The sequence below is a fragment of the Ylistrum balloti genome, unplaced genomic scaffold (assembly GCF_031769215.1).
Source record: "Ylistrum balloti isolate Yb309-2 unplaced genomic scaffold, AGI_CSIRO_Ybal_v1 Utg370076, whole genome shotgun sequence".
Taxonomy (NCBI): Eukaryota; Metazoa; Mollusca; class Bivalvia; order Pectinida; family Pectinidae; genus Ylistrum; species Ylistrum balloti.
The window spans coordinates 586,047-603,789 of record NW_026782115.1 but is presented as its reverse complement, the minus strand read 5'-3'; the positions used below and the strand labels follow the sequence as shown (position 1 = coordinate 603,789).

The following is a 17,743-nucleotide window of genomic DNA, read 5'->3' as shown; positions in this document are numbered from 1 at the left end:
GAGAAGCAGACCTCATTCATGTTTGTGTGTAGCGTAATAACTGTACGCATTTAACGTGTCCGTAAGTACACTGACATACATTCCTGCATCCGAAAGTGTTTTTGTTATCTGTTTGCGGTTAATTTGCTATTGATGATGCTGAACTTTATATAGTAGAGGTGTACCTTGTTTATTAACGGACTTCGTGACTGCGCATAGAGGTTACTGGTTAGTAACACTTATGATTAGCTAATTAATTCACAGATGATGAACCTTAAGTATAAACTATCTCTGTTTACTGCCTTCGTGACTGTATGATAACTTATTTCTTTATTTATAGGGGGAAACAGTTGTGGATCGACACAGAAGGACATTGGTACTGATGTTTGGGCTGTTGTATCTGATAGTGTTAAATATAACAGCAGAGTGTGGAGACGACCGGTATCAATAAAAGCCTGCTGCTGACACTGACAGCAGCTGATAATGATGATGATGGAGCTAAGTGACAGAATGGAGAATGTGTCGAGGGACTATCTCGGCCTGGTTGACAAGGTCAATGATAAACTAAGGACACTCAGGGCTGACCTGGTGAGTACAAGAATGTGTCCGTCTACAAAATAAAACAACGCGCTTAAGAACTTAAATGTACTTAAAAATTGATTACTGATAGTTGATACGTAACATTCTCAAGGTTAATGGGTACAATATAGAACGAACATGAATTGTCAGTTAAGCTGTTCAATATTTTTATTGTATTTATGACGCTGAATTACATGTTCTTACTTGAGTTTTGACGAAAACATGAAAAGACCTCAACGAAGTACAGATTTTAAAACCTTTTCATTGGTAGAGTGATTGTTTAAGGATGAAAATGTAGCGATGAATTCTGTGAATGTTCTGTCTCTATTGCACGACCCGTTGTGGCTAGTTATAAAAAAGCGAACAACATTTGGACGGAATTTGAGATCATATCTGATGATTGTATTATTTACTTATCTATCTTATTTAAAATACTATTATTTTAATTTTAATTTGAACTGACTGACGTTGCAAAATTTGCAAGATGAATGCAGTTCCATTTACAACAGGAACTGTTGCATTGCGTGCATCTAGATAAAAACCGATTGGTAAATCAATATAAAGTCACGAGTCTCGCAGGCGAAAATCCCAAAGAACAAGAAGGACATATTAAGAACACGATTGATTTCGGCATTACTGCATGAATATCTTACAATCTATTTCGAATTTAAATAGATCACGAGATGTGAAATTGAATGTTTATTCCACGGGATTATGATTAAGGAGTTCAGTAGTAGGATTAGATCTTTCGCCTTTGGCACTTAATTTGTTCTAGGCAAGCTCTGATACTTCATGCTGTTTATCGGCTTAAAAGATGATGAATGTGCTTAACTGCTGTTGTCGAACGTTATGGGAATGTAACATTTCTTTACAAAACATACACTAATAATTGAAATGTTTGAATAAATCAACTACTTTTTTCATAGAGTATAAAGTGATCCATATACCTACTGTCCCTTTTACCTATTTTGAACGAATCTAATTTCAAGCAAAGAGGAACTAGTAAATTGAAAACTTTGAAATTTGGTTAATTTTATAATCCTAGGTTTCAAAATTAAGTCAAAAGCTTTACTGACGGGTCCTAGAAGGACGAAACAGTTGTATGATGTAGCATCACTGACGGGTCCTAGAAGGACGAAACAACTGTATGATGTAGCTTCACTGACGGGTCCTAGAAGGACGAAACAGCTGTATGATGTAGATTCACTGACGGGTCCTAGAAGGACGAAACAGTTGTATGATGTAGCATCACTGACGGGTCCTAGAAGGACGAAACAACTGTATGATGTAGCTTCACTGACGGGTCCTAGAAGGACGAAACAGCTGTATGATGTAAGCATCACTGACGGTTCCTAGAAGGACGAAACAACTGTATGATGTAGCTTCACTGACGGGTCCTAGAAGGACGAAACAGCTGTATGATGTAGATTCACTGACGGGTCCTAGAAGGACGAAACAGTTGTATGATGCATTATTTGATTTGTTATTCGGTCTACATTGATATTACGATGTTCTCTTCCCTTGTGTCTTTTAACAATCTTTACAAGGCAAAGGATATGCCAAATGTATTTCTTTTAATGTGTAAGCATCGACGAAAATGGAGAGCGATATGCCTTAAAATAATAGAACGGAATCGTCTTATGAGACAAGATTGTTAAATATCAGTTCCTCTTAAATTAGTCTATACATATTATTACAATATTATATATATATAAAGTATCATAATTTCACTTCTTCGATGGCATTGTCACTCTGTCAAAATAGAAATACATCACAATACCTTGTGACGTCACTCCACGAAAGGCAAGTGCAATTGTACCATGAGCTGCACCTCCCCGTCTAAATTTTTACTTTTCTTTCGGTCCGTTTGGATTTTCCTTAGCCGCCTTCTAGGCTTGAAAATTTTAGTCTCTTAGCATTACTGACGAGTCCGAGAAATACGAAACAGCTGTATGATGCAGTTCTGCTCTATTGTATCTAACTATAAATTATTTAAAAGTGCTTTTCACTTTTGTGTCTTTTGAACAATCTATGAGTACTTAAGCATGACCTGTATGGGACCATAATTCACAATGTAATTTGAATATTTACAAATTCTTGTTATTGAAATTAAGTTGATAACTTCCTCACAAACGAAGAAAATTTCTAAAAATATCCATCTCGAATAGATTATCTAATACATGTGTCTTTTGCCTATAAACCTGATTGTATAATTCATTCATGATGCAGTTTTTGTGGCATAAAACATATATCGGCTCTGTGTTAGTGTATCAACATGTGGCTTATATCACTAAATCTGTAGTGTTCGCTCATTAGTTGGGGTATAATGCAGTGATGCATGGATATACAGCCTGCCTCTGATGTTTGTTACATAACCATCCCATAAACCCAATTTTATGATGATCGGATGGTCTAATGGCTACCACCCAACAACCCAATACCAGGAATCAGAATACACTCCTGATTGATATGTATTATTAGAAGATTGTCCATATTGTTGTTCAATCTACAGTGAAAGAAAGGAACTGAATGTTGGATAAGCAAACAAGATTAGTATCCTGTTGTAGATATTTTCCCCACTCATATCCAAAGAATTCGCTGAAAACCGCACACAATAATTGTAAAGTTGTATGCGCTGTATTGATAGATACGTCTGTAAGACACTTTTGTAAACGGAGAAATTGGCAAGGTTTGCATTTTCAAGGACAGCATACTTAAGTCCGCCTCATTATAGACTACCGACATGTAATTTCAGTTCTCGTTATTATTTCTTTCATACGTACGTTATTCTCTGAAGAGGACTGTATTACATAATGTTTGGGGCGACACAACAATGAAGTTTGTAAAGTACAGTATAAGTAAACATCAGACGAAATTTTCTGTTTTAAACAAGACACTTCCGCTCAGTGCTACGTTTAGCGATCTTGTTTATAGTGCACTTTAAACCGTATTGTTCAATAAAATGATTTTTAAAATGTCAAGTACTTCTTTTTAAAAAAACTTAAATATAGATTTTGAAAAATTTTAAACAATAGTGATGTTGATTTTGAGACTTTGGTGTTTGGTTGAAAAAAAAAAAAATTTAAAGTTTTAAACGGGATTTAAAAATTAACCTTCAAACATTTATGACTAAGCTTTCAACAGAGTGTAACCAAATTGACTTTCCCGGGATACTAGCAATATATTGTGGATACTTAATGCACTCATGGATGATTACCTATAGCCTTGTTTCACTATAATTCTATCACCATATCTCGTCACACCACCTTTCAACCTGGTGAAACAATATTATAGCCGATATATCGCGTGATTTCATTGCCAAATCATACGATATATCTCAGTAGCCATTTGTCTGATGAATATGACAATGAAGACATCGAAATTATTCTGTCTGGTTTTGATGTATAAACGTCTATTGAACAATTGATGTGGTTGATAAACCACAGTAAATATATATATATATGTATCATACATTTTCACGAGCGCTGCATAAAGTAAGTGAATTAGTAACACAAACATGCGACAAAGTTCAATAATCAATATGCACAGAGGGTTAAACATAGTTGAACATATCCATTAAAACGCCTGCATGAAATGAGCAGACATATCTGTTTCGTGTTTTAAACAGTATTTTTGGCAATCATCACAAAGCAATTAACACTACGTGGGTCAGTGTCTGCTAGTTTCAACACTGCCGTAGGTTAAGAGCCAAGTTTATCCCTGTGAAAACTCGACACGAGACTTGGGGGAATCCACACGGTTTGTGGTGTTTACATTATCTAATTACCAGGCAATAACAAATGTAACATGTAGCCAAAAATTTGTTATTTCCACTCAAAGACCGAGTTCATACTGATACACATTTTGCTTTTCTTATTAATCTAATCAAATAACGATTTCCTTTGGATTTTAAAACTATGGACTATGTCTTGTAAATCACTGTCTAGACTATGCATTGTCCAGATCTCAAAGGTACATCGACTTCGTTAATTTCTGCTAATAAAGATATTTTTTGTTCAAATGGGTACATGGTGTTTTCGTTTTATGCAATTTTTTTTACTAAATGATGCGTGTTGCATTCTTTGTTTGCCATGTGTACAACCTGTATAACTTCAACATATTTTTTATATCTGTTTGCAGTGGTATTTTTTCCACATTCTAAGACGTGTGGAATTCGTTGTCATGTGTTCGTGTAGATATATAGGCATGTAGATATCAATTCTGTTTTGAACTTTAAAAATAATATTTATTTTGTTTATAAATATGATAAAGACATGCCACCTTCGACTTGCCTATGTTTAAAAGGGATCTCTCTTCACTATGAAGAATTCTTCGCTGCATTCCCACGCTGCTTAACAGAGGTATATTAGAACTATAAAATGCATTTCACTTAGCGTAAACCAGATGAATGCATTGGGTTGTTATTTGAAAGAAAAAAATACACAAAAGGCACATTATTATCAACATTGAATGGATTAACCTTATCAAGTTTGTGATGGTGAAGGCTGTGTAGAGGAGATATATTGACTTGTGAAGATTAAGTCTTAAAGCTTTTCGTTATTTCTGTAGAAGTTGATGGAATTTCATTTCCTAACCCTTTAACCGGGTCCCGATGTTTCAAGATATAACGAGGATTACAACGTCACTGCTGGCATGTTATGTATTCCGGAATGCTAATTAATGCCTTAACCTCACGTGCAATTAATTATGTAAATACAAAAGTATGACGAGGCAGTTTGTGTTGTTGTTAGGATAGCATTATAATGTAATGTTTTCATAATAAAAATAAGAATGTTGATGTCATTCTTTCCAGAAATACATAATTAAAATATTTGACACAAGCGAAGCGCAAATACGACAACGGACCGTCAGGGAGTGTTCCGTTGAACATTTAGTGAACACTAACAACACATATCTTTTATTAAGCTTTTGAGAAGTACGTGAAAATAAACCTGTTTCCTTTTTGTATGAATGCGTACATACGGTACAACACACAATGAAAGAAAACGTACAATGCATTATAATAAGCAAAAGATGGAAAAATACATTTGTATATCAATGTGGGAAATTGATTATTCAGTTTTAAGTGTTTCATAAGCTGATTTCAGTGTGATTTAAATAAATAAATTGATGATGTCATGGTCCTATATATAGATTGTAGTTATGTCCTAAGATCCCTAACAAATGGTCACAGTATCATTGATATACATAATGTCAATTACAAGTCCCGCTGGTTTCGGTTGTAACTATGTTAAAATAAATTGTCTTCGCGTAATTGTTGCAGTAATTACTCGCTTCTGGTTTTAGATTCTATTCATCGACACTTAAAATTGTTGACAAGATCGCGAGCTATGTCACGGTTCCTTGTTTAAACGATACAGTTACGGCATCATGAATTTATCGACTATTTACTCCACCGAACATAAGCAACTTACCAAGGAATAATATCCGGTATGCAGCGTGGTACTGAAGGAAAAACTAGCCGATAGGTTTGTGTTGATTTCGATTGTGAACCACGGAATGAAACCTCCGAGTTGATAAGAAGTGCAATAGCGTATAATTCAGTAAGTAAACTTTGTTCAACAAACCACCTTGTCAAATAATCGAATTTAGTCAAGATAAACTTCAATCAGCTGTTCTTTAGTCACATAAAGCTTTCTTCAACGTTCTTCCGCTGTTAAGGTTTCCGACTCATTTAAAAAAAACTTTTGAATGAAATCTAACGAAAGTTTACATAAATGTCTTGGTATGAAAGGCGGTTTACAAGATTTGTTTCTGGGTCAGTCATTTTCCGGTTAACCGCGGTCGTGTGGTCAGAATATGGCCAAATTTTATTTTGGTGAAAAAATAACACACACACAAAGGTGTCAACCATTTTCTGATTCTACAAATTGACCGCAACATGGCGACTTGTGATTGTTGAAGTGTAGATGTCCGTTGTTTAAGAAAACTGGTATATATCATTGTATGATTTAACAAAGTGGCCGCAGAGGTGGGCTTCTGACTGGTTGAAATTTACATATTGTCCTATTTTGATAGAAATTGGTACATAAGTGTTGTCTGACACGAATAACATAACAATGATATTCCTTTCCTTATCGAAAAATATTGGCTTCCTTACAGATACAACTGATGATGTGGTGAAATTCAATTATTGTTCGATTTGATCACATATCGTTTCAATCCTTACCTAACACCATGTGCTTTAATTACGACGGCGGGGGTGTTTGGCAAACTTATGCAACGGTCCTAGTTACAATACGCACTTGTTCAAATTCCTTTTTGACTCCATCCTTTCTTGAGGTGTTTACTACCACAAGCAATGAATGTTATAGGATTATAATACCACTTGGTAAAATATTCTTGGCTAAGATCAATGTCAGTTTAATTAAGTCTTATTTGATTATGATCTTCATATGTAGTTCACTTTAAGGTACTCTGATCTTTCTTGGCATAGATTCTATATGTGAAGGTTTCCTTGAACGCAATATTATCAAATACTTTCTCAGAGCAAAATAAATTTCGACTGTTATGCGTCACTCGGAAAACAAACAGCAATCTTCCGTTTCTGTTTTTAATGTCTCCGATGTTGAAAACTACCTTGAATCGGTGCCAACATATTTGACATTAACGTACCTAGGGACCGTCAATATCACGTGACCAGTCACACAAGGGTAGTGATGTAAATGACTGCACATATAATATGCACAATATTGTACTGGATTCGAAAGTCAGCATATGTGTGTATTGCAAGTTTACAGTGCAGTAAGGTTGTTTCTTCAATTATCAAGAAATATTACGTGGAAAATGTAGACTTCTTTGGTAAAGTGGTGTTGTACATGGGGGGCATGCCGCTAATTTTTTGTGACATCCGCACCACTGAAATAAATAATAGGATTCGATGTAAAGAGTTTATTTTGTAATCTCTTCTGTTGATTTCCTTTGTCATAAAACGTAAATATCATGTTTATCATCCTATAATCAATTCTTATGAAAGTGAATGGTCCATTACCGACAGTATTTTTCTATGATCCTAGAGAGAAAATGACAACAAATTGAAATAAAACGTAAGAGCCAGGATCCAGTATCAACAACGAATTCGCTCTCAGGTTTATATCTGGTGTAATAGCTTGATATATCTACTCTGTATTATGACCAGTCTATATAGTTTTATTGACAGTACTATTATCGGAAAGTATTTCGCATACCGGTCCTGTGAATATAAACTCATAACACTTCATAAAACTTGTATGTATCATTTGCACAGAGAACGGTTTCAACCATAATTAAGAAAAAAGAGATACATATTCCCCTTGGCATCTTTTCCAGTTCTGTTTTGTTTTTCATTATTGTTTGCTTTTTGCTTTGTTTTGTTTTTGTTTTTGTTTGCTTTTTTTTGTTTGTTTGTTTGGTTTTTTTTTTTTTTTTGGGGGGGGGGGGGGGGGGGGTGGGTTTTTTTTTTTTGTTTATTTATTTATTTTTTTTTTTTTTGGGGGGGGTGGTGGTATTTGATTTTAGCTTTTTGGTATATTTGTCACACATATCCATTTATAACTTCGTAAGACATCGTATCTAATATTATTCTATCTGTATGCATATCTTAGCTATATTCTTATCGCAAATGATTATAATTAATGATTTTTCCTTTATGAATAGTCTAATTCGGAGTAGAGCACCATTTGTGTATTTCTGTATTCTGCGGCTCATGAGATTACGTGTTAGTTTCTGTTGGTATGCTAATCTCTGTAAACATTTATAATTTAAACTGTGCCATTTTCTGTAGATTTCCATGCGTCGACAAGACGTCAAGTTGCTGAAACAGCTCGTGAACATCAATGACGTAATCCAGGCAATGTATCAACGTGCCAAGGAAATTCGAAGTGATGAGGACGAGGACACTGATGAGCTCGAAAACATGCGAACGACAGATGTTTGGCGGGAATCGAGCAGACGAACACCTCTGGTACGTCAACAAAGTGTGCCTTACTACTGCGGAGCACCAAGACCAGTCACCACTACCAGTATAGGAGATAGCATGGAAGGTAAGAATCCAATTTATTTATCATCTTAGTTTAAAAAAACGAGAAATATTTCAGTGAGGTAACATTTATTATCCGTATGCAACGTACACACCTACAAATAAGGCGTATTTTTTTTAGAGTTGGATGAGATCGAGGGAGAAGACCGTCCGTCCCGTCTAATCGATGACGTCGCTGATGACGTTAATTGTCGCCAATGAAAATATTTTTCTCAACCTTTTTTGTTGGCACTGCAAGCGACAAAATGTTCACTTACATAAATGTAACGTTGTATCACAGTAACTGTCTTTCAATCATCAGGCATTGTAATGAATATCATACTTATGGAGTTTCTGCACAGTTGCAGTGAAGGCTTGTTACATTTGTGCGTCACTTTGAAATTTCCTTTCATGACAAAAACATTAATATTATAAACATACCCTTTTATACCAAACTCAAATGTCCCCGGAACTGTAAACTCATTACTCCGATATTGAAGAATGACAATAAACTTCCTTGACTTAAATTTGCATATAAAATGGCGAAAAGGCGATATTTACTTTAATTGTTCTGGTTATTTTCAGGGTTGGACGAGATCGAGGGAGAAGATGACCCGTCCCGTCTAACTGATGACGTCACTGATGACGCAGATAGTTTGTTCTCCAGTACAGGAACGATACCAGTTCCTGTTTTTCACAGACATTACATCCGACAGAGAGCTATCTCCTGTGAAACGACATCAGACGAGCATAATTCGTTAGACGACAGTCATTTTGAAAATATGTTAATGAAAAATATTCAGCTGTGGAAATTTTCGCTACACAAGGATTCTGATAAAGAAGGGAGCGTTTCACAAGTTAGATAACAACAACCGCTATCATCATTTATTGTGCATAAATTATTATCGCTGTATATTTTTCTATTCATATGTATTTCGATATTTAAAATAAAAGTCCAACATAGCTTCAAGTTGCTGCAGCTGAGCTGTTGTCAGTCCAGATGATATCAGGACATATTGCGGTCATGTCACGAACCATAGTAAAGCAATAACTTGTTCTTTTCTTGTGTTTCATTGTCTCTATCTTACAGTTATTAACAGTTTTACGAAGTCGTCGCCATGGTTTTTGAGAACTGAATATGTTGTTGATCATGTGACTCATATTTGTGTTCTATATATATATATATATATTGTAATAGCATTTAAAGGTAATTCTTACATATTTCTTTTATGCAGACATTATCCTAAATGAGATAGCATCTCTTTTCACTCTTTTACCCTACATGTCACTGAAAAATCACCAGGATGGCGCTGTAGGATAAAGTACAGGAAATCCTGACACTTCCGTAGTTAAAGGCTATAGCATCTAGTCGCCTCAGTGGTTGAAATCATTTACAAAGGAACAAAATATTTCCTCTGTAATACTTTGATATTATTTATTGTAATTTTTGAGTTGGTACATGATACAAAAATAACTATTAACATATATCAGAACAAAATACAAATGATTACTGTGTATCCGAGGACATAACGGAAATTGACCTGTAAAACGAGTCACGCTCTAGATGATTTTTTAAAATTAAACCCCAATAGCGTGTAATTAAACCTAAAATAACTCAGACACAGATTTAACTGGTATTATCAAGTAAAAAGGACGAAAATAAATTACCCAAAAAATGCCCAGTATTTCCAGGAACTTCATTTCACATATTGGTGAAATAAGATATTGAACGTAACAGTGTTAAGCCCAGAGACAAGAAAGTATAAAAATACACACAAGAAAAGACCAAATCAATCGGAAAGTGGAGAATAATACGTTGTTTGATTGTAAGATTGGCATTGTTCGACCTGTAATACATCCTATTATTTATAAATATATGTGACAGTTAATCTTATACATTCAGACAAATATTTGTGGTTTCGAATTCGGAGCTGTGAATAGACCAGACAGAACGTTTCACTCTGGGTCATATGCACGTGTGATATTTTATGAATATCACGCACTAAGATACAGTTATACTTACGGACCATTTCGCCTTGAAATATAACTATATTTAAGTAAACTAATACACTGTTGAATACTTATATATTCATCATTTCTGTGTATTAGTCTTCGATTATACATATAGACCAAACGGTTATTCCAACACTCATTTCCATTTGAGTGATGCTATTTCAACACTCATTTTCATCTGAGTGATGCTATTTCAACACTCATTTCCATCTGAGTGATGTTATTCCAACACTCATTTCCATCTGAGTGATGTTATTCCAACACTCATTTCCATCTGAGTAAGTAATTGCATTGCGCCTTCGGTCTGTCCGACTTGTCATTTTTTTCCTCTGGTAAGGGGGAGTAACTCTAGGAACCTTACAATCGAAATGAAATATTGGCTACCTACGCAAGGGGCGTAACTTCTGCAGAGTTATTACCTTTTCGATGTTTTCACCTTTAGTCAAGGGAAATAACTTTTTTGTCCACTGATCAGGAATGAATCTGATTTACATAAAAAGCAAAAGAAAACAAAATTGATATGACAATAAACATACATCACTGCGCTTAAAACGACAGAAGTGTATCTGTTAATTAAAACGTAAAATTAACTGAAATAAAGACAGGGCATACTGATATATCAGCATATAATATTATATACAGATATACCTTAGACGCAGTTATGTGTGTGGAATTATAATTAAATCCATTTACAATGTTTCAAAACATCAGCATCTGAAATGAAAGTCAGACGGTATGAAAAGTAACAAAATCAAACGGAATGATGGGAATAAGGAAAAAAAGACAAGAAAATAATGAACAGAAGTTTCTGATTGTCTGCGAATTGTTTGTTGTTTTATACGACAAAAAGACGGAAATGACATTAGTTCAGTGAACAGCTAAGTTGTTATATGTACATATATGTTAGGCAACATTTTATGGTTTTCTCAAATGAAACATCATCAATTCACAACGAGCATTTCATTTTGTCAATCAATTTGCATCCGCGGTAAGAGCGACCTTTAATATCAGATACAATCAATATATTTTTAAGAGGGAACAAAGATAGCTAATTTTCTTATCAAAATCTGCTACAGACTATTAACTTAATGGCCTGCAAATATACATTATATAAACAGATTATCTCAAAACCAGTGTCGATCAAAATTATACTGTATCATGGCTTTTAAAACAATCACACTGATTATCTTATTTTGGAACAATGCATGAAATATCTAAGCAAATGCGAAATTGATGCAATGAAAATTGGAGATGGAGGAGTGTTACTATCGAGAGATGGAAAATCCACACCAACACAGCTTAGAGATATGTCTACTTTGTATCTTTGTTCGTAAGTAAAGATCGACCATGCTATGGAAACAGATGATGGGGTGTCGTTGATGTAAACTCCACTGGAGTTTATAAACAAATAATCCGGCTGAAATAATTAGTTTTCATTGAAAAAGTGCGATTCATAAAGGATATCCATCATTTGAACTGATCAACTCTGAAGTTCAGTCAGCTTCACAAAACCAAATCCACAAAGAGAAAGGAAAGAAAAATCAAGAAATGGACATATTTTGTTTATTGTAAAATACATAGGTTATTTCTAACTTGAATTATACCTTTACCCAGTAACTATACATGTCAACAGTGATATGTGCTTACATACAATATATATATAACACTCAGTTACGTTTTAACTTGCATAAGTTCACGCAAGACACATTGCTGTTTAATTAGAACGCCCTTGAGTTACCACATGAAAATCATGTATTAAATATAGAGATGAAGTTCGTGATAAGACAAGTCCTTGAGTAATCCACACTCGATAGATAACCCACAGTTGACTTTTAAAATACTGCCTGTTGTAATTATGAAACATCAAAAGATCTATCCTTTATTTTGAAGTGCTTTTCATTCACTTACAAACACGCCCTGATCGACACTATAGTATTGATGACTTGGGGATACAGTGCTATAGCGGTCCGTCCCTGGAATGTCGAGGATAGTAAAACGGAAACATCCATACCATTGGGAGGTTAGGTGTTTGTCGATATGGACAAACAATGTTTAATGATTTACAGAGTACACACGATGTTCGTTTAACCAAATAACTTGAGAGGATTAAAGCAGCTCGGTAAATAGAGAGCAGACAGAAAAGACCATCGATATAACGGGTCTCACTATCGACCGATGATAGCTTGTTTGTAGTCCATCTGTGTGGGGTTGTGTTTTTACTTCATTAAAAAGGAAGACTTCATCCTGACTCATTATTTGTTTTGTAAATAATTAAAGTATGATAGGAAATATCACGGCTCGTGGCACATCTAATTCATGAAACGTTTATCATTACGGAACACCTTTTTCTTCTCATCAGATAAACCGAGCTTCGTTTTTCACCATCATCTCCTCCCTTCTTTGCGTACATTTACATTGATAAGCTTGCGCTAAGTTATGAGGTTAAAGTGTTATATCAAATATCAATATGTATCATGTAATATTTAGAATATCTAGATGTGTCATGTTCCATTTAGAATATCTAGATGTGTCATGTTCCATTTAGAATATCTAGATGTGTCATGTTCCATTTAGAATATCTAGATGTGTCATGTTCCATTTAGAATATAAAGATGTGTCATGTTCCATTTAGAATATCTAGATGTGTCATGTACCATTTAGAATATCTAGATGTGTCATGTACCATTTAGAATATCTAGATGTGTCATGTTCCATTTAGAATATCTAGATGTGTCATGTTCCATTTTGAATATCTAGATGTGTCATGTTCCATTTTGAATATCTAGATGTGTCATGTTCCATTTAGAATATCTAGATGTGTCATGTTCTAGAATATCAAGATATGTCATGTAATATGTAAAATATCTAGTTGTGTGATGTACTACGTAAGATATCTAAATGTATCTTGTGTTATGTGTAATATTGAGAAATGACATGTAATATCTTAGATATCTAGATATGTCATTGCATTTAAGATATATAATGGCGGCATGTGATATATATAACATTTAGAAACGCCATGCAATATGTAAAATTTCTAGATGTGTCATGTATTATATACAATATTCAGATGTGTCATGTATTATGTAAAATATCTAGATATGTCATGAAATATATACAATATTTAGATGTGTCGTGTAATATATAGAATATCTAGATGTGTCATGAAATATGTTAAATATATATGTGTCATGTAATATATAGAATTTCTAGATGTGTCATTTATTATATACAATATTCAGATGTGTCATGTATTATGTAAAATATCTAGATGTGTCATGAAATATGTTAAATATATATGTGTCATGTAATATATAGAATATCTAGATGTGTCATGTACTACATAGAATATCTCGGTGTATTGTGCATGGTATTACCTTTGTAGGCCAAATTCTTGTATTATTTAGGGCGATATTATCTATATTTTTTCTGTACTTGCAGACAGTATCTATATAGGGGTAGGTGCATAAATAGAACTAGCGTACCATGTAAAGTATTTAACTCCCTGAGCATGATTGACTTGCGTCTTGTAGGTAAATATAATACGTTGTGTTTTATCATTATATCCTAAGCCACGAATGAAATAAGTAAAAAGAAGATTTCATGTTTGTTAGGATTTAATGACAGAACCCTGGTATACAACTTACATGGTTCTTACTTAAGAACGTGACATTAATTGAGTAAACGCTTGAGATTTTCCCCCTTGTACAACGGTTTCCATAGTTCATAATTTGCCTTCGTTTTATCGATTTTCGAGTTTTTAATAAATGTTCTGTTGAAAGGTCAATCATTTGGTTTGATATATATATGTTTAATATACTGTTCTGAAATGTACATGATAATCTGATACACATGAAAAGATTGCTGCTTGTCGTACTCAGTGGGAGTCAGTGTTTTGATTCGTCATTCTATTAATAAGGTGGGCCAATTAATGCAGGGTGTTAACGTCGTTTCTTTGGTCGATTCTTTTACAGGTCAAAGGCCGTTTGACTATTGTTTTTTATAAAAAGAAGAAACGATACGCACGGAACACCTGTCAACTTAAGATATAATAAATGATCCCATGATACTGGTACGGTGTGATCTATTGAATAACGATTTTGTGTTTAAGTTACATATGGCTCTGTCAGTGACCCCCAGAAACGTTGCATTACCTTTCGGTATTATAAGTTCAAATGTCATATTTTCTCTAATAAATATCTAGTACAAGATTATAATGATGGAATATTACAAAGATGATATAAACAACATCATTTGTTAAATGGACTAGTAACCCGAATTCAAATTTCTCCCTTTCATCTTTTAATCAGTATATGAAGGTTGTGAAAAAGACACGCAAGTGAATAGCACTCCAAAGATTCAAATCTTAGGCCCTTAGCATCACTGATGAGTATTTGAAGGGCGAAACAGCTGTATGAAGCAGTTTACTTCATTGTTTAGCTCTACTGTATCTCACTCTAAATTATGAAAAGGTGCTTTTCACTTGTGTGTCTTTTGTACAATCATGAAACTCAATCATACAGCTGATACATCTGTTCCATCCTTCTAGGACTCGGCAGTGGTGTTAAAGATCTAAATTTTGAAGCAAAGCAGGCGACTAAGGAAAATCCAAAATGAAAGGAAAGTAAACAAAAAACAAACAAACAAAAACCAAACAAACAAACAAAAGATTACAGGGAGCTGCAACAGCCCCATGAATGAATAAATTTCATATATTTTCTATCAGATAATTTTAATAGAACAACATCAAGTACGTGTGTAGATTCTGAACTGTATGCGAATGAATTAAAACGAGGCATGCAGAGACTACACGGCTACAGGATGGGTATACATATGTACAAACTAAATAACAGCAGGGATATGGCCAAACTTGTGTTCCATTTACGGTTATCTGTATTAATGAAGATCATGTTGGTTACACAATTACAAAGGAACGGAGCAGTAAGGCCATTTACGAATCAGATATATATAGACGGCCATTGTTATACACATAGTCGGTTTTAAATGGCCTGCAATGAAGATCTTTATCAAAACAGTTGGGAGTCTAATGGTATTTTAATAAGCTGTATTTATAGGAGCATAAGTCAATGTTCCGTTTCGATCTATCTTGATTATGTCAGGACAAACGTCAACTTGCATAGATAACACAGTTAAATATTTACTTTTATTTACTTTTTTTCGTAAATGTTTTCAAATGATGAATTAATCTTTCAACTGACATTAATTGATTGTGTAATAATCTTTTAAAACCCGGAAGGATTGGATATTGAAGACTGTGTTCTGAAAGCGTGGTGCTGACGTTTTGTTGTTATCAATTTTGTTATTTAAATTATATTGTGTTTCGTTTCTGTTTCCACACAGCATAACAAATGATAAGGTAGTTAACATATTGTTACCTTCAGCTGTCTTAATGATTGACAAATTTTACAATCAAATACCCGGATTATTCCCACAAATGTATTAAATAAACGATGCAGCAATCATATCACTGCTTTGACAGAAAGATTACTCCCCTCAGGACACGAACCACTAACATGAATCTAACTAGCCGAGCACGATCGAATGCGGGGTCAACTATATATTTACATAGTATCGTTGTAGGCAAGTCTTAGGGTGTTCACGTATCTACGTAGATAATGATAATTAATGTGTGTTGTACCTGGTGGATATGTTAGAAATACCAATATATTAGATTTGACAACGCCACTAGTGTGTTGGCGAAGAAATTGATACCTACAAGAAATCTTGATTTATATTATCCGAATAATGATGGAGATTATTTTTTAAGAAATTTAACATGCAAGTTACCTTTGTGGGTGTCTAATTGTTATGGATCTATTTTAGCATAATATTTACGAAACGTCTTTCACATTTGTTTTTCAAAATACAAAATAAATCTAGTGGTATTCACACACTATATTGACATTTAGAATAAAGTTAATAAAAATATATTAATGTCAGGTTTTTCTGCAGAGTTTGCTTATTGATATAGAGAATCAATGTATTTCTAATCTGGGCTTATTGAAGAGCTTTTCTGCTTCTTTTCATCAAATTGGGTTTAACGTACGTCTTCTGTATAACATTATCTAAGTTACTTACAACGCACAATGTTTTACCAATAACTTCTGTTCTAATCATTTTCCTGCAATGTTTAAGTATATGATGAAGACGGACACGAAGGGGACATTGTCAAAAGGTAAGTGCAGATGGGAAAGAACAGAAAAGAGTAGATAGGTTAAAAAAGAAAAAAATAAGGTAAGATAGTAAATGAAAAAGAAGATACACATGTACTTGACGCTGTTCTAAAATGGTATTTGAAGACAGACACGAAGGGGATATTGTCGAAAGGTAAGTGCAGATGGGAAAGAACTGAAAAGAGTAGATAGGTTAAAAAAAAGAAAAAAATAAGGTAAGATAGTAAATGAAAAAGAAGATTAGATGATGGCACGGTTCAGAATATACACATGTACTTGACGCTGTTCTAAAATGGTATATGAAAATTGCGAAATTTATTGAATTTTGAGGCTGCTTTGCCTCCTCGTCTTGTTTATACTTTTCTATCACTCTGGAATTTCCTCTGTCGCCTCCTAGGCTTCAAAATTTAGGCCCAAAGCATACTAGAAGGACGAAACAGCTGTATAATGCAGTTTAATTCATTGTTTGTCTCTGCTGTATCTAACTAAGCTATGAGAAGGTGCTATTCACTTGTACGTCTTTTGTACAATCGAAGAAAAGCAGAGTATAAAGAAAAGACACGGAAAGAACAGTTAGACAGGGAAAGAGAAGGTAGGAGAAAAAGCTCAAAAGATGGGATAGAAAAAGAAAAAGAAGATATCTGTAGGAAAGAAAATAACATGTTACATTGAAAAGACAAGAAAGTAAAGGATAGAAAAGGTAAGAATGAAATAAGGAAGGAATTAAAAGATATGAAAGAAAAAAAATAAGATGGTATAGTAGAGAAAAGGAAAGAATAGAATCGTAGAAAAAAGAAAAGAGTAGATTAGCAGAGAAACGGAAAGAGTAGAATAGTAGAGAAACGAAAAGGGTAGAATAGTAGAGAAAAGGAAAGAGTAGAAAAGTAGAGAAAAGAAAAGAGTAGAATAGCAGAGAAACGGAAAGAGTAGAATAGTAGAGAAACGGAAAGAGTAGAAAAGT

At 34.1% G+C, this 17,743-nt stretch overlaps 1 protein-coding gene across 1 annotated transcript; it reads left to right on the top strand.

Annotated features, from left to right (window-relative positions):
* The first annotated feature begins 465 nt into the window (after positions 1-465).
* Positions 466-9,566, top strand: LOC132549751 (uncharacterized). Its single transcript, XM_060213708.1, has 3 exons — positions 466-567; positions 8,342-8,600; positions 9,161-9,566. Exons 1-3 carry the CDS (start codon positions 466-468, stop codon positions 9,439-9,441), a joined length of 642 nt encoding a protein of 213 aa, XP_060069691.1. The 3' UTR covers positions 9,442-9,566.
* The last annotated feature ends 8,177 nt before the right edge of the window (positions 9,567-17,743 follow it).

Coding starts and splice junctions, on each gene's coding strand:
- LOC132549751 (XM_060213708.1), top strand. CDS start 466: ATGATGATGGAGCTAAGTGACAGAATGGAGAATGTGTCGAGGGACTAT. Junction 568..8,341: donor GGACACTCAGGGCTGACCTG/GTGAGTACAAGA, acceptor CATTTTCTGTAG/ATTTCCATGCGTCGACAAGA. Junction 8,601..9,160: donor TATAGGAGATAGCATGGAAG/GTAAGAATCCAA, acceptor GGTTATTTTCAG/GGTTGGACGAGATCGAGGGA.